The 22,362-nt window shown below is 51.5% G+C and overlaps 1 protein-coding gene across 1 annotated transcript in view; it reads left to right on the top strand.

Moving 5' to 3' along the window:
* The window catches only part of PPP2R2C (protein phosphatase 2 regulatory subunit Bgamma), a 50,780-nt gene that overhangs the window by 935 nt on the left and 27,483 nt on the right, over nt 1–22,362 (top strand). Inside the window, exon 2 of the mRNA XM_065914258.1 lies at nt 4,382–4,559. Coding sequence (XP_065770330.1) covers nt 4,400–4,559 — 160 coding nt within the window. The 5' untranslated portion in view covers nt 4,382–4,399. The remainder of the gene's footprint in view (nt 1–4,381; nt 4,560–22,362) is intronic.

Below are 22,362 nucleotides of genomic sequence, written 5' to 3'. Positions count from 1 at the left end.
AGCAAACCGAGAGCTGGATCCAAACCCAGGGAGGTCTGGCTCCAGACTCGGCATCGCAGTCTCCTCTGGAAAAGTGAAGTGAGGTCCCTGCCTTATGGCAGAATCACAGGCATGGTTATCGGCTTCCTGCGGGAAGCACACGGAGCCACCTTGTCCCTCCCTGACCTCCAGAACCGCGCCGGGAACAGAGTGGACGCTTTCAGTCACCCACGTGTTTGCTGGAAGTGATGCCAGATGCATTCATTCAGTTATACTTATTGAGCACCTGCTGTGTGCCTGGCCATGCAGTGAAGGACCTGAGTTCAGGTCTTGTCTAAGTCTGGGGCAGGTCCTGCTCAGGGAGTGGACCTCAGAGCCCCAAGACTGGGTGAGGCTCAGGATCAGGAGGGGACTGCTCTCCTCGGCCGATCTGAGACGAGTTCACATCTCACAGAATGCTTTCTCCCTGGGCTCTTACCGTCCCTCTGCGTGTGTGATGCTCCGAGCGGCAGTGGTACAGCCTGGTGCCAGGCTGGTGCTACCCACCGCTGCTCCGGTGGCTGCAGGCACTCCCCCGATCCGTGCCTCAGTTTCCTCAGCAGCAAACTGGAGATGCTGACCCGTTTTCTCTGCCACGACTTAGCAGCTGCCCACCCAGCGGATTCATAAATATGAAATGGAAATCAATGTTGTCCCCAGAAGGAGGAATAAATGTTTAAACACGCTGGCCTCTAAATGATTGGCAAATTGCACACATAAATTCTGAGAAACGGGGAAAGCCAATTAGCTTCGATGTTGAATAACGGGAGTGAGGGTGCCCCCTGCCCCCCTCACCTCCCAACCCCAAGAAAGTTTATGAGGGCTTCATCTGGTTAGAGGATGCAATTATCACCTCTTGATTGGCCTGGCATTTGCAGCGAAGCCAGTGGCCCATGGGAATCTTGTTTATTTCCCTCCCAGGGTCTGAGATTTTTCTCTGTATATCACACACATCCCAAACTGGCACTTGACTCTAAACTAAGGCTGGAAGAGAAGAAAGAGGGAAAGAACCTGGGTGCCTGGGTCTCTCCTTATCTGGCTCCTCACCTTGTCTCCTCCCCATTTCACCAAGTCTCCCCAACCCTGTACCTAACCCGGACCATTCGTTCATGCTGGAGGAAGCTACTGTTTACTGAGGACCTGCTCTATGCTAAGCCCTGTGCTCTGGGGTCCCAGAGCTAAGCAACGTGAGACTGAGTGCCTATCCTCAAAGTGTACCCAGCCTCCCAAGGAAATAGGCATGCAGTCACCCCCATGCTGGAGGTCAGCTCTGTGACACAGGAACACACAGAGAGGCCTTTCTCTACCCTGTTTGGCGAACTCCTATTCATCCTTTAAAACCCTATTAGCCCCCACCTCTGTGAAACCTTTTCTATACAAGCCAGATGAATCCTTAGCCTTCTCCGTCCACTCTGGCCTGTATGTCCCACACTGCTTTGTCCTTACTGATCTTGTGTCTGTCTTCCTGCCCCTCATCTTGACTAGTCTGTCCCTCTGACAGAGTAGGGGTGGGGGAGGAAGTTTTATTCATGAAACCTTCAGACCTTCACAGCAGGTATCTCTTCCCTCTTCTCCTTTCTTTGCTTCACAACTTTGACATTTGGTCTGAGGGTGGTGGTGTCTGGCTGGAGCACTGGGTGACCTGTTCTGAAGTTGTCAGGGGGAAACACTGTTGCTGGGATGAAGGATTACAGGCTGTGGGAGCCCCAGGGAGCCCCAGGCCCAGTTCAAGAGTAGGCGGGGTTGCAGAAGGTCCCCTGGGCCAAGGAGATTCTCTTGGGTCCAACATCAGCCCGAGTTCGATCCCCACAGCATGTCTCAACCCAATCCCACACATCACTTCCTGGTCACCCTTCCAGCCTGGCATCAGCCCCTTCTGCCCTGTCACCCTGTCCCCTCACCTGTTTTTATTTTTCTTTGGAGCACCCACTGCTACCTGAAACCACCTCCACACACACATACACACACACTCAGCCCATTGTCATCTCTCCCATGTGAATGCAAGCAGCGGGCCCCCCATCGCCTGACCCCTCCCACTTCTGATTGGAGTCATGCCTTTTCATTAATACCTGGTGCTTGCCCTCAGGGATCGGAAACCCTGCAGTTAGCTGCCAAAGGTCTGCATTGCCTTCCCTGAAATCTCCTTGTCTTCTTCACTCCAAGGCTGACCTCACTGACTCTCTCTCGGACACAATTTCCGTCACCCCTACAGCATCCCCCGAATGCCCAGGGCCCACTCTGGAAACCGTGGCTGTGTGAGCCCTGGCCTGGCCACCCCTGGTCACCCCCCGAGGGAGGGGGAGGAGGGCACTGTGTACTGAGTGATGTGCCAGGCGTAATGACCCGCATTAATTCCTGGATGCCCTGAGCAGGCACTGGCATCACCCTGGTTACAGATGAGGAAAGTGAGGCCCAGAGAAGTGAAATCTGCAGTGGACATGACACCAGTAAGCGGCTGGGCAGGGCTGAAGCGACAGTCAGGATTCAGGTCTACACCTTTGCACAGTGATGCCCTCGGGGGCAGTCACACCTGACTTCTTGTCCTGGCTCTGTTACTTTCCTCCTCCATGGCTTAGGAAGTCTGGTTCATCTTGGCATCTAGTTTTCTTATCAGTGATGTGGGGATGGCAATGCCCAATTCCTGGACATCAGGTCTGGGCCAGGCCTTGAAGACCTCACAGTTTACTGGAACTGGTAGTCCTGCCCAAAACACCCTGCAGTGCATGCCCAGAACCCTGAGAACAGTGTGGTGTGTGCAACATTCTAGGGGTGAGCAAGGGTGTGACATCCCAGCAGGCAGGCTGCACATCCAAGGGGCTATAAACTCCAGATCTTGCAAGAAGATTTGGGGTTCACTAGGAGAATCCCATGGACTTGGGATCCTGGTGGGCTAAAGTCCCTAGGGTCGCAAAAAGTCGGACACCACTGAAGTGACTTAGCATGTACAGGTGTCCCAAGCGGATGTGCATTCCAGGCAGAGGGCATGGAGGTAAGCAAAGGCGTGCTATCTGACGCTGTCTCCGGGAGTTTGGACCTGTTCGGCTAACACCGGCAGCGATTACAGCCGCAGCATCCCAGGGCAGAACTCACAGAAATGTATTTCTCACTCATGGAAAGCTCTGGTTGGGCATGCTGGATGGCACACCGCTTTCCTACAGGGACACAGGTTCCTTCCATCCTCTGTGCCTCCATCCCTGAAGCTTGGGCCCTCACCTTCCGGCTACGGAAGAGGAAAGGGAAAGGGAAGGTACAGCGGCCTCTTAACTGCCTTGGCCCCCAAGTGCCCGGCATCACTGTATTCACACCCCATTTGTCAGAAGTCATGTGGCGACACCCAGCTGCTAGGGCAGCTGGGAAACGTAGTCCCTGCCTGGGCAGCCAGTTCCCTATGATCTGTTCAGTATCAGTTCAGTTGCTCAGTCATGTCCTACTATTTGCAAGCCCATGGACTACAGCATATCAAGCTTCCCTGTCCATCACCAACTCCCAGAGTTTACTCAAACTCATGTCCATCGAGTCAGTGATGCCATCCATCCATCTCATCCTCTGTTGTCCCCTTCTCCCACCTTCAATCTTTCCCAGCATCAGGGTCTTTTCCAATTAGTCAGCTCTTTGCATCAGGTGGCCAAAGTATTGGAGTTTCAGCTTCAGCATCAGTCCTTCCAATGAATATTCACGACTGATTTCCTTTAGGATGGACTGGTTGGATCTCCTTGCAGTCCAAGGGACTCTCAAGAGTCTTCTCCAACACCACAGTTCAAAAGCATCAATTCTTCTGTGCTCAGCTTTCTTTATAGTCCAACTCTCACATCCATACATGACCACTGGAAAAACCATAGCCTTGACTAGACGGACCTTTGTTGGCAAAGTAATGTCTGCCTTTTAATAAACAATCTAGGTTGGTCATAACTTTTCTTCCAAGGAGCAAGTGTCTTTTAATTTCATGACTTTAGTAACCATCTGCAGTGATTTTGGAGCCCCCCCCCAAAAAAAAAATAAGGGAACAAAAATGTTTGGTGGACAATCTGACTCTGCCACAGTGACTTCTCCTTCCGTTTTAGAAATGAGGAAATTGGGGGTGCAGGAGAGTTTAACCATTTATTCAAAGTCACACAGCAGGCTCAGAACCAGTCCCAGGAGGCAGCGCAAAGGAGGTAGGCGTTCCTGCAGGGCTGTCACGATGGACGTAGCCACGTGGCCCTGCTTACTTCTGACCCACGCCGGATGGACACTCACTGGCTGCACTCCCAGCGCTCTGACCACGCGGCCCTGGATGCTTCCTGCCAGCACCCCTCCCCCATTGCCTTCCCCTCCCCCGCCCCCACCCTCCGCCCCCAGCTCTGACCGCCCCTCCTCTCCACAGGTGCCGGTGCTGAAGCCCATGGACCTGATGGTGGAGGTGAGCCCGCGGAGGGTCTTCGCCAATGGCCACACCTACCACATCAACTCCATCTCCGTCAACAGCGACTGTGAGACGTACATGTCGGCAGACGACCTGCGCATCAACCTCTGGCACCTGGCCATCACCGACCGGAGCTTCAGTATCCTTTCCTGCCGCGGCCCCGCCGCCGACTCCGCGGGCTGGGCGCCCCAGGTCAGGCATCCGTTGGCCTGTTGTAAGCGAGCTGGCTCGGGGGCTGCCGCTTTCTTCCACCCCTTCAGCCGGGTGCCTCCTGGCTCACAGGGTGGGCATCATGATGAGTTTGTTTATGAAAACTTTAAAACTACGGTCGCTGAGGGTTACCTTTGACCCTTAACCTCCTCCAGGGGTGACCCCCGTCATCTGGGGCCTCACAGGGAACCCAGAAGGAGATGGAGACCTGGGTGGGCCTCCACAGTGGTGGTGAGCAGCAGATCAGGCCTCGCAAGCCCAGAGTAAAGTCCAGCAGAAAAGAGACAGCTCTCGCTGAACTGTCCCACCAAGCTCCCAGGTGGTACCCCACGGGCTCTGATTGGGCCTCAGGGACACCCCTGAACCCATCACTGTTGGGGATGCAGTGCTCTGGTTGGCCAGGCCCCTCCCTGGTGCCGGAGGGGTCAGCTCCACCCCAGGATGGTGTCTGAATGTGGGAAGGAGTGATCTCCTGGGGAAAATCATGCGCTGCTTCAGGAACTGGGGGCCCCTGAGATGGGTGGCACGGACCTGCCTGACCTGCTTCCCAGCAGAAAAAGATGAGGCAGGAGCCCCGGGTCTGCAAATGGGGCAGGTGTGGGACTCACGGGACTGTGGCTGGCCGACCTCAGCTTTCTGCGCAGCACGCTACAGTTTACAAAGTGGCTTTTCATTCACAACCTCACTTGGTGTTCATGGAGGACATAAAAGCTACAGAGCAGTAGCAGTGATACCATAGCCCGTTTTATAGATGAAGAAATGCGTGCTCGGAAAGACGCCCTGGCAGGGACAGAGTCCCGTGGCCTGGCCCAGTGCTCTTTGCCCTGCCCTGGGGCCGCGGTCTTGGGACAGTGACTTCCTCCTCCTGGAGCCCGGGTTTCCTTATCCTAGGACTAGGGTGGGGATGGTAACCTCTGCCCGATCTATCTCCCTGGGCTGTTGTGAGGATTCGGTGACACTGTGAATGCCGAGGCCCTTTAAAAATTACAAAGCCCTGCAGCTGTGTAAGGGGTTGTGTTTCATTTCATTCATTTAACCATCAATTCCTCTTCCGTCCCAGGCCCCATACTGAGGTCCAGGGACACAAGGGTGAATGAAAGAACCTCAGCTTCTTTCTCAAGGGCACCTCTGGGGGACACAACCCTGACCTGGGTGGTATCAGAGATGCAAGCCTTGCTTATAACTCAGGTCTGCACACTCTGCCTGGGTTACCAGGGAGGACTGAGGTGGGGGCAGGGTTAGGATGCTTCCAGTAGCTTAAGGAGGCTGCTGAAGGGTTCAGGGTGGATGGTGGTGGCGGCGGGGGGTGGGGGGGGCGGTGTAGGTGTGCATGATGAAACAGGAAAATGGGAGGTCAGGGCAGCTGCATCAGGCCTGGTTGATGGTGTGAGTAGGGGACATCGTCCTGGGGACCCCTGTCTCCAAACATTGGTCATTCACAAACCCCTTTTGCAACTATGACTCTGTCTGTACACTGTGCATTATTTCATTTTCTTTTCTCATTTTTATTAATTTTCTTTAAATTAAGTGACTTTAATTTTACCTAAATTAGTGCATTTGGAAAAGATCATTAATTTTACTACCACATATGAAAATAAGATGTATCAACACACGTAAGTCAGAGGAGCCATAGAGATAAATGCCATGAAAACAAAACAAGGGGAATAAAATCCATCCCACGCCCTGTCTGGTAGATCTTTTCGTGAAGACGGAAAAGTTCTCTATTTGCATTTGTAGGATGGTAGCTGCAAGTCACATGTGCCTGTGGAGTACCTAAAATGTGGCTAGAGTGACTGAGAAGCAGAATTTTTTATTTAATTTAGTTTGAAAGGATTCATACTTTGAGTTAAATAGTCACATGTGCAGACTTTATAAATGTGTGTGTTAGATGAGGCTGGTTCTTTCTGTCCGACATGGGGATGAGGAAGTGATTCCTCATCAGGTGTTAGAGATATGATTGCACAAATAGATACCTTCTCCCTCATTCAGCAAAAAGACTGGAAAGTAATTGAAAGCCTTGCTTGGTGTCTGGATCTGTGTTCTGAAAACTGTCCACCTCCTAACTGCTGTCAGGTGATAAGAAGCTACTGATGTACCCTAAGGAAAGGAATGGGCTTCCCTGGTGGCTCAGATGGTAAAGAATCCACCTGCAATGCAGGAGACCTGGGTTTGATCCCTGGGTCAGAAGGATCCCCTGGAGAAGGGAATGACAACCCACTCCAGTATTCTTGCCTGGAGAATCCCATGAACAGAGGAACCTGGTAGGCTACAGTCCATGGGGTTGCAAGAAATCAGACACAACTGAGTGACTAACACTTTCACATCACTTTTCACTTCAAGCAGGGCATTAATATTAGTCAGCTTGCAGAGGGGTCCCTGAGGCTGTGGTTGTATGTTGTGGATGGACTGGATTCTAGCAGATAAGTCTGGAAGCCAGGAAACTGAGTAGACCAGAGAGACACGGACCTGGGTAGGGTAGAGTGTGGCCATGGACAAGAAGCCATGAGATAGATCGATAGTCAAAATGATATTTGTAGATATGGGCCTGTATCAGAACTGTCTTTTGGACCAAGGTGACCACAGGACATTGGAACAGGTTAGTTATTATCAAGAAAAGAGGACTGATCCATCCCAGGCCCACAGGCAGACCTGCCCAGTCATTGCTGTCAGCTTTCTGTGCCCCGTCCACTCACTGGAGAGCATGCCATCACTAGTACACTTACTGAGCCCCTACTGTGTGCTAGGCCCTGTGTTGCTGTTGTTCAGTTGCTCAGTTGTGTCTGGCTCTTTGCGACCCCATGAATCTGCAGCACACAAGGCCTCCCTGTCCATCACCAGCTCTCAGAATTTACTCAAACTCATATCCATTGAGTTGGTGATGCCATCCAACCATCTCATCCTCTGTTGTCCCCTTCCCCTCCTGCCCTCAATCTTTCCCAGCATCAGGATCTTTTCCAGTGAGTTGGCTCTTCCCATCAGGTGGCCAAAGTATTGGAGCTTTAGCTTCAGCATCAATCCTTCCGGTGAATTTTCCTGGTTGATTTCCTTTTGGATTGATGGTTTGATCTCCTTGCGGTCCAAGAGACTCTCAAGAGTCTTCTCCAGTACCGCAGTTTGAAAGCATCGATTCTTCAGCACTCAGCCTTCTTTATGGTCCAACATCCATACATGACTACTGGAAAAACCATAGCTTTGACTAGACAGACCGTTGTTGGCAAAGTGATGTCTCTGCTTTTTAATATGCTGTCTAGGTTTGTCATAGCTTTTCTTCCAAGGAGCAGGGGTCTTTTAATTTCCTGACTGCAGTCACCATCTGCAGGGATTTTGGAGCCCCCAAAAATAAATGTATAGGCTAGGCTCTGTACCCTTTGCTTAAATTAGGGAGATAAAGATCCATATCCCCCTGGAATGGACATATAATTTAATGTTGATAAACCATTAATACAATAAACAAGCAAATTTCCAGTACATGAGCAGGTGGTAAGTGCTGTGAGGAATGAGAGGGACCAGCGAGCATGGCAGTGTGAGTTTTTCTCCAGCCCCGTTTTCCTTCATGTCGGCAGATGCAGAGTGGATGGAGAGGGAGCCAGGGTGCTGTGTTTGCAAAATGAAGATGCAGACAGAGGGCCGATGGTATATGCAGGGAGTGAAAATAATGGTTGGTCCCAGAATCTCAGCCAGGGGAAGAGGTGATGGCTGGGGCATCAGTGGATTGGGGGTCCCCATGGGTGCCCAGAGAGACTTCCTTGGCTGCAGATCCTGCCATGTGATTCTGTTAGACCTGTGCATAGACCCTAATTTTGTGAAAATGAATTGGTAGTTGATCCAAATATACAAGTGTTTTGGCCCTTAGGGGAGTATGAGCATTTTAGCATGCTGGTGATGCCAGGGCCGGGCTCAAGGCAACCCTTGTCTGTAGGACCTAAGAACCAAATAGGCAGACAGAAGGAGCTGAGTGAAATCTCCAGGGCATGTGGTGGCTGTGGAAACGTCCCTTGATTAGATCAGTTCATCAGGGACCCAGGTTGCACAGGGTACTCCCCATGGCCTGCTGCTGCTTTGCTACCAGAATGACGAGACACAGGGACCCTGAGCAGAGAGGCCTGGCACCATCCCGTGGCGTCCCAGCCTCCCCCTCTCAAGAAAGGTGTCAGGACTGTGGCTTGTAGGTGTGATGACAGGTCTGATAGTAGCTGAGTAATTAGAAAAGGCGTTTCATTTCCAACATAGGAGGAGGCCAGAAAAGCTGCTGTGACTCCACGCTGAGCTGGGGAATTGCTCTGAATTTTGCAACACCTTTTGAACGAGTACTTCCTGGCGGACTTGGGACCTGGGGGTTCACATTCCTTTAACTCTTACCCTTCAGGGTCTTGATTTGCTCTGATGCTGCTATTAGGTCCCCCAGGCCACTGGGAGCTCTCTGCTGTGTTACCATTCTCCTTGTGTCCAAACAGTGACACTTTCTGTGCCTGCATGCTAAGGCACTTCAGTCACGTCCGACTCTTTGTGACCCCGTGGACTATAGCCCGCCAGGCTCCTCTGTCCATGGGATTCTCCAAGCAAGAATACTGGAGTGGGTTGCTATTTCCTCCTCCAGGGGATCTTCCTGATCTTGGGATCCAACCCACATCTCTTATGTCTCCTGCACTGGGAGTCTGGTTCTTAACACTTTCTACTTTGGTAGAATTGATTTTTAGCAAAGATTTTAAGGGAAAAGAAAATCTTTTTAATAAAGGAGAAAAAGTGGGCATTATTTTGGCCAGTAAGAATAGTGATAGAGTGGATTCAGAGGACCTTTCCTCTTGTAATTCTAGAATTGGATGCTCTGAATAGAGGGAGGTAAGCCTGGCACTTCCTGAGCCTCCGCCGTGTGCCAGGCACAGACAGGGTGCTGTGCCTTCATCTGTCACCGAGGCCCCAGCCTCCTTCCCCTCTTCACCCACAACGTGGAAAGAAGTGCCAAGCCCTTCCTATTCTCCCCCAATGACACTGGAATCCTGCCCTCCTCACCCTGACCAAGGCTCAGCTCAGGCTGCACCATTCCTTCCTGGAGTGTTGCCTGAATTCCACCTTGATCGCATGCCCAGCGAGAATGGTTCATCACCACCTCTGGTCTGACCACATCAGTCCTCTTGGGAAAGCTCAGTGGCAAAGCCATCTCCTGGTAAAGCCATCAGCTTCTGGAGAATGTCCAAATCCCCCCGCCCCCAGAGTGCCCTGCTGCTCTTGGTTACCCTCACCACCCCCCACTCACCTCGCCTGGGTCTCATGTATCAGACTTCCCCACACCTTCGGGTCATTGGGTTCCCCTTCCTGTCGGCGGATGCGGGCAGTGCTCAGCCTTTCATGTTCCTTCTCTGGATCATCCTTTCTCCCTCCAGTCGCCTGGTTGACTCCTGTTTGCCCACAAGGATCACTCACAGCCCTCTTTGCCTGGTCACTTCTCCTCTGTCCTCTCTGGGTCCCTCTCAGGCTGCTCTGAGCCCCTCTGGGCCCACACTCCCAGGTCACACTGGGCTTTTGTCATCTGTTAGTAGGAACATCTCATCCATTTTCTGATGAAACCGCTGTGATTAGGAACCCAGGCTGAGCCTTCTCTGTGTCCCCACACATAATGCAGGGCCTGGCACATGGCAGGGGCTTATGAATGATTGCAGGTGGTGATTTTGGAGGGAGGAAGTTCCCAGTTTCCACAGTTCACACGTCTTCAGATGTAGATGCCTCCTTGTAAGTCTGGGCTCCAGCGTGGGGGCTCTGGGACCCCAGACACTAAAGAGAAGCAGCTGGGCTCTGGGGTCTGGCAGAATTGGGCTCAGATTCACTGCCTTATCTCCTTTGCCATCAATTTCAGCTATTGCAAAATGGGCCAAATTCCTTATCATGTGGATATTTGTAAGGAATAAAGGGGATCATTCACATAAAGGAGTCTGGCAGTTGGCTGACATTAAAGCCCCATTAGACCACTCCTTAGGCGCCTCAATTACTTAAGACTGCTTTTCATAAAATCCCTGCATCTTCTGGAATAGTTGAAGCCCCTTTTCCCCAGTGCCATCACCACATCTGTTTAAACAACCTCTCATGTCCTTTAATACCAACATTTTGAGGCTCTTAGGCAGTGCTGGGTGATTTTTCTTGAGTCTGAAACATCTTAGAGGTAACAGATTGCACAGGAGGCCTCAGCTGACGGACCCCAGCTTTATTTTTAGTACCCGGAGACTTGTATAGATGGTTCAATTGATTTTTCTCCCCCCTGAGCGATCTCTCATGGTGGAAGCTGGCACCACACCAAGCCACAGCCTGGAACAAATTTCTAATTCTCATGTATGGAGCAGGTGCTGAAGCTCGGCTGGATGGTGAAGCAAATCCAAATTCTTAGTCAGCACCCAGCCACCTGTGGGCTGGGCTTGTTCTCCACACAGAGAGCCAGGGAGGGGACTGAGCAAGGCTCCTCCCCATGCAGAAACCCTAAAGCCTGGGGTTCAACCCTGCCTTCAACACGCTCTTGCCCAGTGACACTGCCTGTCACTCAGGCTTTCTGAGCCTCGCTTTTCTCTTCCATTTGGTAGGATGTGCCTCCTGTGCCGGGGGCTGTGATAGCAGAATGGCTGGTGAACATGGGGCCTGATGTGCTGTAGGCAGGATCCACATAGGCCCATGACCACTGTTAAGAACCTTACAGGCTGCCTCGTCTCATCCTGCCACAGGAAAGGAAAGTGGGGTGTGTCTACACAGAAATGCCCCGAGTCTGAATCCCCCAGGTCGGCTTTCCACCCAGAAAACACACAGTTAAACTGTTATCAGCACCACTGCTTCGGGGGCTCAGCAAGGCCAGGGGATTTGTCAGTTTCCACCCCAGTGGATGGTGCGTGCACGCTGTCCATGGTGCTGACTACCATAGGCGCCAGGGCTGCCTCCCATTATCATCCTCACCACCTCGCACACCACCTTCACCTCTTCCTGAGGACTTACAGTGTGCCAGGCAGTGCCCAATCACTGTGCACATATTCACCTACTTAATTCTCCCACATCACTCGTGGAGTAGGCATGATTAACAGCCCCCCTTTACAGGGGAGGTAATTGCCACGGACAGAGGAGCCTGGTGGACTATAGTCCATGGGGTTGCAGAGTCAGACATGACTTAAATACTGAACAAGAACAACTAAGCCACAGAAAGGTTAGGCAATCTACCCAGAGTCACCCAGCTGGCAAGAGGGTGGGATTCAGACTTGGGGCGTCTGGACACAGAACTGTGCGTGTCACCATCATGCCACACTGTTTCTCAGTCACCATATTAACAGTCTCCATGACAGCCATGTTACTGCATATTTTCTTGCAGGCACTGAGCTGAATGCACTGCACTTGCTACCCTTTATCCTCATGGCAGCTCACTGAGGTCATGCTTCATTCCACTATGCAGCTGTGGAGATGAGTTCTGAGAAGTGGGACACTTTCGCATGGCTCCTCCTGGCCCTGGTCACTCAGATTGCCTTTCCATTTCCATCCATGCAGTCGTTTCAGGCTCTCGTTTTAGATCCTAAGGTGCTTTTCACACTGTTGCAGGGCAGAGTGGGGATTAATTCATTACATAGGTGACGAGATGCATGGGCTTTGGCAGCTGAATGATGTTTCTAACATTTCCTTTGGGTGGTGGGACACACAGCTGTGTCATGCTTCCTGCCCCTTCCTGAAGGCCTCCATGGCACTGATTAACCTCCACATTGACCCCAGGCTAGAACCCTGTCACCCACCCTTTCTGTCTCCCTCTTAGGGCTCAAGCAACCTGCCCTCTCTCAACTCTTCACCCTTATACTTCCCTCTCACCTGGAACACTTCTGCCAGCCCGACCCTCTGCCTGGATAACTCCTGCTCACACTCTGGCCTCAGCTGAATGCCTTTGCCTCAGAGGACCCTTCCCTGACTCTCCAGATCAGCTCAGGGCATTGTTACAAATCTCATCACAGGTGCCCTTTGTGTATCTCCTGGAGCATCCATCATGGGGCTAGTATCTGGTTTCACTGCTGGGCTAGGAGCCCTGAAAGGTTGGGACAGGATCTGGTTTGCCCCTTCTCGGTGCCATGGAAGGGAGCCACCTAGGTGTGCATCCCAGCTGTGTCCCACCTTGGGTTTCCCCTCCCAACCCTGAGTTGGATGCAAACCCAGGCATGTAATCCAGCGTGAACCCTCACTGTCCTTCTAGGGTGCAATGAACATTATACCATTTGCAACCAGGTTAATTTCATGTCTGTTTCAGAAGAAGAGAACTCCACTGATTCTAACTACCTTTAATTGTTGCTCAAAGTACCAGCCATGTGCTAGATCCTTATCTCTTTGATGAAGGAGATGTCATCTCCCTAAACTCTTCACTACAGCCATACAAAACAGATAGTATCCACTCATTCTACAGAGTTTTGCAGACAAGCATGTCACAGAGAGGCTGAGAAGTTTTTCAGAGATCACACAGCTGTTATTTGATGAGGCCTGGACTGTCTAGCCCTGGTTTTTGTGACTCAGAAGTCAGAGCTTTCTTGCCTGACTAAGCATTTGGGAATCACATAAGCTGGCGTGTGGTAGAGATGTGCAAACTGCTCATCACAAAGAGAAAACACTCCAGGGTTTCAATGAGCTTGCACAGTGAGTAGTTACTCAGAATGCCTCCTCTTTCATGGCTGTACGTGGCCCCAGCATTTTCTCAGAGTGAGATTGCTCCATCAAAGCTCATGAGATTCTGAACAGAGAAGAGAAGGAGGCTGTTATGGGCTGAATTTTGTGCCCCCCCCCAAAAAAAAGCTGTATATTGAAGCTCTATCCCCCAGTACCTCAGGATATGACTATATCTGGAGATGGGTCTTTAAAGAGGTGATTAAGGTAAAATGAGGTCACTAGGGTGGGTCCCAATCCAATGTGACTGGTGTCTTTATAAGAAGAGGAGATTGGCACACAGACACACACAGAGGGGATGATCATGTGAGGACACAGGGAGAAGACAGCTATCCACAAGCTCAGGACAGAGGTCTCAGAAGGAACCAACCCTGCTAACACCTTAATCTTGGACTTCCAGCCTCAACACCATGAGAGAATAATTTTCTACTGTTTAAGTCACCCAATTGTGGCATTTCACTATGGCGACCCAAGCAAACTGATACAGAGACACAGGTCACAGGAACCTCCTATAGAATCTCACTCTGTTAATGGAGTGCCCATGCCTCATGCTTATAGCCAGGTCATCTTTTGGAGAAAATTTGCTGAAAAAAAAGCAGCTTTGTTGGCCATGCCCCAGTGAGACTGCCTCCACATGCAGGAGGCCTTCCAGGCCCCTCCATGCCAGCATCCGTGGGGAGCGTGTGTGGGAGGCCTTTTGTGGTGTGACCCTTGGCAGAGCTGCCTCCATCCTTACTCCTGTTTGGTCACCATGGTAACAGCCTCCCCTTCCTGAGAGGGTGCTTCTATGAGGGCATCTGAATAAACCATGCTTTGCTGTGTTCAGTCAGTGAAGCTCAAAGGTCCATCCTTCTCATCATGGAGCCCTTGCCCACTCTCAACATCCAGCTTGCCCAGGATGCAGCCAGTCCAGCAAGCCCTAACAGCAGAATCTTTGCGGGTGCTGACCCCATGGGAGAACTCCACGGTATGTGGAGGTACAATCTGGAACAGAGCGGGCAGTGAGAGCAACAGTTAAGGCTGGAAGTTAGGACGCCACGATTCATCCTTGCTCTGCTTCTACCCCTGGCCCTGGGCCAGTCACCTCCCTGCCCTTGCTTCCCTCTCCTCCTTCATGGGATTGGAGGGCAGGTGGTCCCCTTCTTCAGGGATGTCCAGGTGCCTGGCCTGCAGGGGGCTGCCCTCACCAACTCTCCAAGTGTCTGACAGTGTCTCCAGGCTTAATTACTGGCTGTATCTTCAGAATCACTTGTCACAGCATAGCCACTAAAGCCTTTCACGACGTTAGTTGATACTTGTGTGATTCCTGGGCATCCATGGATGCTTTCCATACCCGTTTCTCATTGGAGCTTCTCCCTGAAATGAACCAATGACATTTATTCATTTCACGTGCCGGACTTATTTTATGGTGAGCAGAGATCTGCCTGGGGAATGAGTGACAGCGCTTGTGCCTGTGATCCTGGGACGGGTAAGGGAGACCGAGTTTCAAAGAGCTGCAGCTCAGAGGAGTGTGGGCCACAGAAGCACAGCCACCTTCTGTCCAATGTTTCAGGACCCTCCAAGTGAGATCCCACGCAGTGGTGTAGCTTCAGACTAATGATTGGCCAAGGTGCCAGGTACATGTGTCTGTCTACCCGCGGGTTTCAGGACATCAGGAGATGCCCTTGGCAGCAAGAGATGAAGGTGTTTCTATAAAAATCTCTGCAAAGTTGATGACTCTGCAGAAGACCCACCTGAATTAAATTCCTGTGTCCTTGGCGAGAAGAACCACAGACTTCACTCTGGGATGAAATAAACCCTTGATTCTGAGCTTTACTGACCTCCAGGCATTTTACAAACTGGCAGTAAAGGGAGGCTTCTGTTACAACAGCAAGATTGCAGCTCCCGTTCTAAACCCCGGGCTCCACAAAGAGTAGCCCAGGGGGGAGAGGTGGGCGCAAGAATTTTATAAAGCTTGATGGGCACACTGCCACGCCCATTCGTTTACATATTATCTGTGGCTGTTTTTGCATCACAGAAGCAGACTTGGGTAGCAGGAGGAGTTCTTATGGCCTGCCAAGCCTGAAATATTTCCTCTCTGGCCCTTTACAGAAATTGTCTGCTGATGTGGTGTGGAGGGTTGCACTTGGGCTTGTTCACACAAGCACCGAAGGAAAAGTGGCCAGAGCCAGGCAGCTGTTAGAAGCAGCGCCAACTTCCCAGGCCCCCTCCCGCCCGCCCGCCCACACTCCCACAGCTGGGCCTTCCCTCTCCTGCTCCTGGAGCCTCCGCCCACACTGGTCCAGAGAAGCTGAGTGCCTGGCCCAGGGGAGTCTCCACATGGATTAAAGGCGGATTTGAGCATGGAATCCAGGCTCCCTGGAGGCCAGTTCCGCTCTTGCCTGCACTGTTAGGGCATGTTCCTTCTTACTAGTTCACTTACAAAGCACCTACTCCACACCAGGCCCTGTCCTCAACACATCACGTGCATCATCCTAATTATAGGAGGTAGACTGAGGATTTACAAGGAGAAACAATGATTTTTCATAAGAAATCTTGTAACTGAGTAATTAGTTTCTGTGGTGGCTCAGTGGTAAAGAATCTGCCTGCAATGCAGGAGATGCAGGAGACACGGGTTCAATCCCTGGGTCAGGAAGATCCCCTGGAGGAGGAAATGGCAACCCACTCCAGCATTCTTGCCTGGAGAATCCCATGGACAGAGGAGCCTGGCAGACTACGGACCATGGGACCACAGGGAGTCGGACATGGCTGAATGATTAAGCATACACACCACCCTAAGAGGTAAGGTGTGGTGGTGATGGTTTAGGGGCTTCCCTGGTGGTTCATTCAGTAAAGAATCTGCCTGCAATGCAGAAGTTTCAGTCTCTGGATCAGAAAGATCCCCTGGAAAAGGAAATGACAGCCCACTCCAGTCTTCTTGCCTGGGAAATCCCATGGACAGAGGACAGGGGTAAGGTATACCACTGTCATTGTGAATTGGGGAAACTGAAGCACAGGGAGGCTTGCACACACAGCTAGCAAGCAGACAGAGCCTGGATTCAGCCCCAGGTTGTCAGGCTGTTCTCACCCTATTCTTCCCTGTCTCCCAAGTCACAGCATACTGCATATTGTAGATTTTGGAGCTCAATTGTGTTGCTGTCCCCGGCTGGCCACCCTCTGCCTGGCCCTGAACAAGTGGCTTCTTGCTGAGCCCCTGTTTACCCATCTACAGGAAGGGGCATCTCACCCGCAGGTGGAGAGGATAACAGCAGACACAGATGTGATGCCATCTGCTCGGGGCCAGACACGGGGCATCTCAAGTGGGCACCAGGTTGGTATAGACTGAAGTCTGGGTGTAAACGATTTTGCCTGCACTCAGATGACTGAAAATGGTCAGCCAATGTTTGTAACCTAAAAAGAAGGCCTTCTCTTGTGGCTGGGGGCAGGAGGCGAAGGGCACCTATAGAGCAGGGCAGTGGGGGGAAACCCAGCCCCATTTTAGGAAGCTCACTCTGGCTGAGGTTGAGGGGCTGATCAGGGGCAGGGAGCCCTCCTGAGGCAGAGACAGCTTGGGCTGAGGGCCAAAGCAGAAGGACCTCCAAATGGAGAAGCCAGGACATGGAGACAGGCTGGAATTGATGAAGGAAGAAGCGGGCAGGGGATTCCAAAGCTGCCCTGATTCCTGGCTCAGCATTTCAGGGTTGGAGCTGCTAAAACAGGGACCTGCAGGGAAAGAAGCAGTCTGGAATGGATGTTGAGGAAGATGTCTATGGTCCTGGCAGGACGCCCATGTCTTTATTTCCCAACTTCCAGGAAACAACCTGGGTGTCTGAGTTTCCTATAGATGGCATAACTTTTCACACACCATTTGGTTTAAAACAATAAAAATCTATTATCTCAACAGTTCCAGAGGTCTGAATTTTGCAAAATTCAGGTGTTGTCAGGGCTGTGTTCCTCTGAGGGCTCTGGAGAGGGTCCTTCCATACTTCTCCCAGCTCCTGTAACCCCAGGCATCGCTCCAGCCTCTGCCTCTGAGATGGCCTTCTCCTTTGGGTGTGTCTGCTTCTCCTTTTGTGTCTCTTATAAGGAACTTGTGATCAGATTTAGGGCTCACCCAGGTAATCTAGGAATACCCCCCCACCCCCATCTTGAGATCCTGAACTTGAACACGTGTACAAAGACCCTTTTTCCAAATAAGTTCACATTCATAATCTCTGAGGGTTAGGACATGGATTTGTATTGGTGGGGTGGGGGGAACCATTCAACTTCCTACACTGGAGAGAATTACCTTGCACTCAGCCAAAGGGTGGGGACCAGAACTACTCTACCTTCTGCCCTTATTCTCTCTGCGTGACCTGCTCCTCTCTCCACCTACCTGTGTCTGACAAACTTTCCTTGTAGGGAAAAATCATTCTTAGCTGCCAAAGTGTGATTGAAAGTGAAACAAAAGCCATCAAACACTTGGAGTACAATTAAATGGAAAAACAGAACATGAATAATTCATCCAGCTGTGCCAGGGGGAGGGGGGCTGGTAAATGAGTCTAATTATACTTCTTCCCGAGAGAGGTCAGTCCTGCCATGGAAAAAGCACTGCCTACACATGGGATTCATGCAGCTGATTCCAAAGTAGGGCTAGGGGCAGCACCTTGGGGGTTAATCCTCAAAATGAAATGGTGTTCCAGGGTCATACTCAACCCCTCATTTTGCAAATAGGGGAAAACAAGGTTTACGGATGGAAATGATTTTTGCATATGGAACTGAACATTCCAGAGAGAGCTAAGACCCAGATACCCGGCCCAAGACCCCCCAACTTCCAACCCAACACTGGTCTTGCCAGTGTCAAGGCCACCATGTATGGTTGAGTGTCTCAAAGTCCACAGGCATGTGGCCACTCGGGTGGGAGTCCTAAGGGAGTGTTTGTGGTGTCTGTTTGGGACATTAATTACAGAGATACAGAGGCCTCCCCAGGGCTCCCCAGGTGGCACAGTGGTAAAGAATCTCCTGCAGAGCAGGAGACAAAAGAGATGCAGGTTCAGTCCCTGGGTTGGGAAGATCCCCTGGAGGAGGAAAATGGCAGACCACTCCAGTATTCCTGCCTGGAGAATCCCATGGACAGAGGAGCCTGGTGGGCTACAGTCCATGGGGTCACAGAGTCGGACATGACTGAGTGACTAAGCATACACACAGAGGCTTCTCTCCACCTACTTCCCTAGTCAGGAGTCCATCTCCAGGCTCCTGCTCAGTAATGTGACCACACAGATTTAGCAGGGACAGACCTACTCAATCATTCGCCCCTCACACACCCAATGGCCAGCAAGGAGTTGGACACCCACAAGGAGAGCCTTGTCCTCAAGCAGAGCCAGGGGTGGTGGAGAAGCCATCCTGAGGCCAGGCGATGGTGGACCCGACTGGATGGCCACGCCCTGAAGGACACTGTGCTGTCCGAGGTGGCAGAGATGGCTGTGGATTCAGAGGCGCAGGTTGGCCGTGAGCATGCTCTTGTCTTCCTCCACCAGCATCACGTGGAGATAGGTCCTGTGCGTCACATCATCTTTCCTCAACACCCACTGCATCTAGGCCTTTGTTTGAAACAACAGGAGATTCCCAGAGTGATGCATGAGTCGTAAGAGCCATGGTTCAGGGCTGTTGGTGGGACCCAGGCATCAGGACTCTGCCTCCTCAGCCCATAGGGCCCCGGTCCCTGTGGGTTCCCCCTCAGCCGGCTCTGGGTAGCTCTGGTTCAGGCATGTTCACTGTGGAGCCTGCAGGCCTGATCAAGTCCTGTGGACTCAAGCCATCATGGCCTTGATCAAAGTTCTAGTGAGTGTCTTCAGAAGGCTGGCCAAAACTGAACATGGTAGTCATGAGGCTGTCAGAAGGGCTGTTAGAGACAGGTGGGTCATGGGAAACAGAAAGTGAGGAGCAGGGACTCTGCGATCAAGCAAAAGGCCACACTCCTTTGCTTGGCCTTGGCCCCTGTGTGAGTCTGAGGCCAGGATCTGGGAACCTGGGAGAGGAGACTTCAAGATACCACACTGCCTTCTCTCTGGCCACCAGCATCCACAGCCTCCCAGGTTAGAAAGTGTTTTATAAACCCCAGCTTCAGCCTCCACGAGCCAGAAACTTTAGACATCACATCTCCGTTCCTTCTCTGTTGAGCTCAGATCTAGACCATCCAGAACATCTGGAAAGGAGAGAGAATTTGGATGCTGATTCAATCAAGGGGGTCAGGTGACCCTGAAGTAACAATCAGAAAGTCTTGGAGATGACAGGAGCCCCCTCATGCTACGAGTCAACCGCAGGTCACCTGAGGCTCACTGCCCAGCACGTGCTGGCTCTTGGAGCTTCGGCCTGGAAGTGATATGTGTCACTTGTCCCTTCTGTCCTCCATTCACTGACGAAAGCAACAAGTCATGATGACCTGAGTCCCCTCGGGTGGGGGGGACGGCTCCCCCTGGGATGCTCAGAGGACAGTCTGCAAGGCAAGCATCTTCACTTCCCGAGGAGGGAGGGAAACACGGTGAAAACCCGTGTCCCTTGACAACTGACACAACCAGGACTTGAACCCAACCTGCGTGCCCTGAGGACTGTATCTGTTTCTCCCAGGCCCTCTCTGGCTATTTTGTCCCGGGTCCTGCGGGAGAATCTGGTCCCTGTTTACAGAACGTCTGACAGGTGCTGTACTGATGTGCATGACATTTCGTAAACAACAGCACTTTTTCTCCAGACACCACTTGAAGTTCAGTAGGGAATTAAAGTGGCTGGGAGGAGGCACCGTCCTGTGGAAAGTCATCAGTGGGTGCTCAGACCTGCAAGGACAGGGTTGCAGGTTGATGTTGATGGAATTCGCATCCTAGATGTCTTGGCTCTTTTTCTCTCTGAAACTTTAGTCTCACGTTTTCACGATTTAACCTCTGCTTCTTATTGAACCAGAAACCACAGTTTCCTGAGAAACCAATCCAGGCACTGACAGCATGCCTCCTTCTGTTTTGATGTGATTCTAAGTTTCTGGTTAATGGTGTGCTTCTAGCAGGCAAGATTTGAGCGTTTGCACAGAGACCCTCCTTGGTGCCTCTCATTGCAACAGATTCAACCATGTTTTCTGATGTTTTATAAACTCTGCTGTTTACAGAAGTCAGAAAATACCTCTTTCTTACTGAGAGAGGAAGCAGCCTGCGGCAGGTGGAAGAGGCAGGGCTGACAGCAGATGAATCTCAGAGTTTCAATTGGTATTTTCCAGATAATAAAAATAATAAGAGCAACTGACTATGTGTCGGGCAGTTGTCAAGGGCTTTGCCTCTTCTCATCTTCACAGCAAATCTATGAGATTAGAACTGTTAGCCCATTTTATAGATAAGGAAACTGAGGCATTGGGAGCTGAGAAACTCACCCATCCAGGAGGTGGCAGAGCTGGAATTCTCTGAATCCAGAGCCCACATGCAAAGAAGAGGGAGGAGGGGGCTTTTCAGAGGGCTTTTCAGAAGGGGCTGCAGAGCTCCCACATGGCTGGGAAGAACAGAGACCAAGGGTTTCGCTGTCTGAGAGGAAAGTGCCTTCAGGGCCCAGTGACTAATAACATCTGAAGCAGGAAAGATAGAAAGAGGCCAGGGTATGCTAGGCCTTGGGTGCTGTATCCAGGGGTTCCAATTTGCTGTTGTAGGCAATGGGGAGTGGACAGGAATCCAGCCTCACCACTTACTGCTGAATCACCATGAACTTGTTGTTTACTCTCTCTGGGCTCCAGCATATCAGCCAAGGATACTTCCTTTCCAAGCAGCAAAATTCTTGGCCCTAAACAGAAAATGCTAGTTTTACTTCCTTATAGCCCTTCACAGGTAAGCAGGGCCAGGCTATCTCCCTGTGAGCCAAACAAAGGCACCCTAGCCCAAGGGTCAGGCGGAGGGGGCCAGACAGGGCTCCCTGAGGCAGGCCACAGTGTAGGCCTATAACAAATCTCTGACAAACCTAGATGACATATTAAAAAGCACAGACGTTACTTTTCTGACAAAGGTCTGTACAGTCAAAGCTGTGGTTTTCCAGTAGTCATGTATGGATGTGAGAGTTGGACTGCTGAAGAATTGATGCTTTTGAACTGTGTGTTGGAGAAGACTCTTGAGAGTCCCTTGGACTGCAAGGAGATCCAACCAGTCAGTCTTAAAGGAGATCAATCCTGAATATTCATTGGAAAGACTAATGCTGAAACTTAAGCTCCAATACTTTGGCTACCTGATGCAAAGAGCTGACTCACTGGAAAAGACCCTGATGCTGGGAAAGACTGAAGGCAGGAGGAGAAGGGGCCGACAGAGGAAGAGATGACTCAAAGGACATGAGTTTGAGCAAGCTCCAGGAGATGGTGAAGGACAGGGAAGCCTGGCATGCTGCAGTCCAGGGGTCTCAAAGAGTTGGACACGACTGAGCGACTGAACAACAACAAAACAGCAAATGGATTTATTGGCTCACATATTTAACCATCCAGGGGTCAAGGCTTCATTTGGATCCTGATCTAGGATTCTAAAGGCACTGCCAGATCTCTCTCTCCATCCACTCCGTCTTTGAGGCTGTCTGCCCCACCCCCAGGCTCGGTTTCCCCTTGTCATGGCAGCAGACCCAATCCCTTCCTCTCCACACCACCCAGCCCTGCAGAGATGACAGAGCTGCATCCAGCATTCCCAGTATTTGAGTCTGGAGTCCTCTACTGGCACATCTGGTGCCTTATGCCCATCCATCATGGTGATGGGAGTGGGATGGAAGACACGGGTCAGAGCTGAAAGTCCAGACGGGCAGAGAACCTCTTCCCCAGAGCAGAGTCTTGATGCTGTGGGCTGAAGGGCCTGGGTCTGGGGGCTGTGGAGGGGAGCCAACTCATATCCGTCCACTCAGATCAGACACAATGCAGAGTGATGGGAGAGAACTGAAGTTCTTCACCTGTTGTGTCCATGGTCCTGAACTCAATAAAGGCTCCTGGCCTTCTGATTGGCAGCTGGGAGAGGAGGGGCAGAGGGGAGACGCCTCACGGGTTGCCCTGTGTGGGGTCTGGGCAGCTGATGGGCACGGCTGGAGAGAGGGTACCAGGCAGGAAGGAGGCGGAGGTCCCG

Source organism: Muntiacus reevesi, chromosome 22 (assembly GCF_963930625.1).
Source record: "Muntiacus reevesi chromosome 22, mMunRee1.1, whole genome shotgun sequence".
Taxonomy (NCBI): Eukaryota; Metazoa; Chordata; class Mammalia; order Artiodactyla; family Cervidae; genus Muntiacus; species Muntiacus reevesi.
The sequence above is the reverse complement of the archived record's forward strand: the minus strand, read 5'-3'. Positions and strand labels throughout refer to the sequence as shown.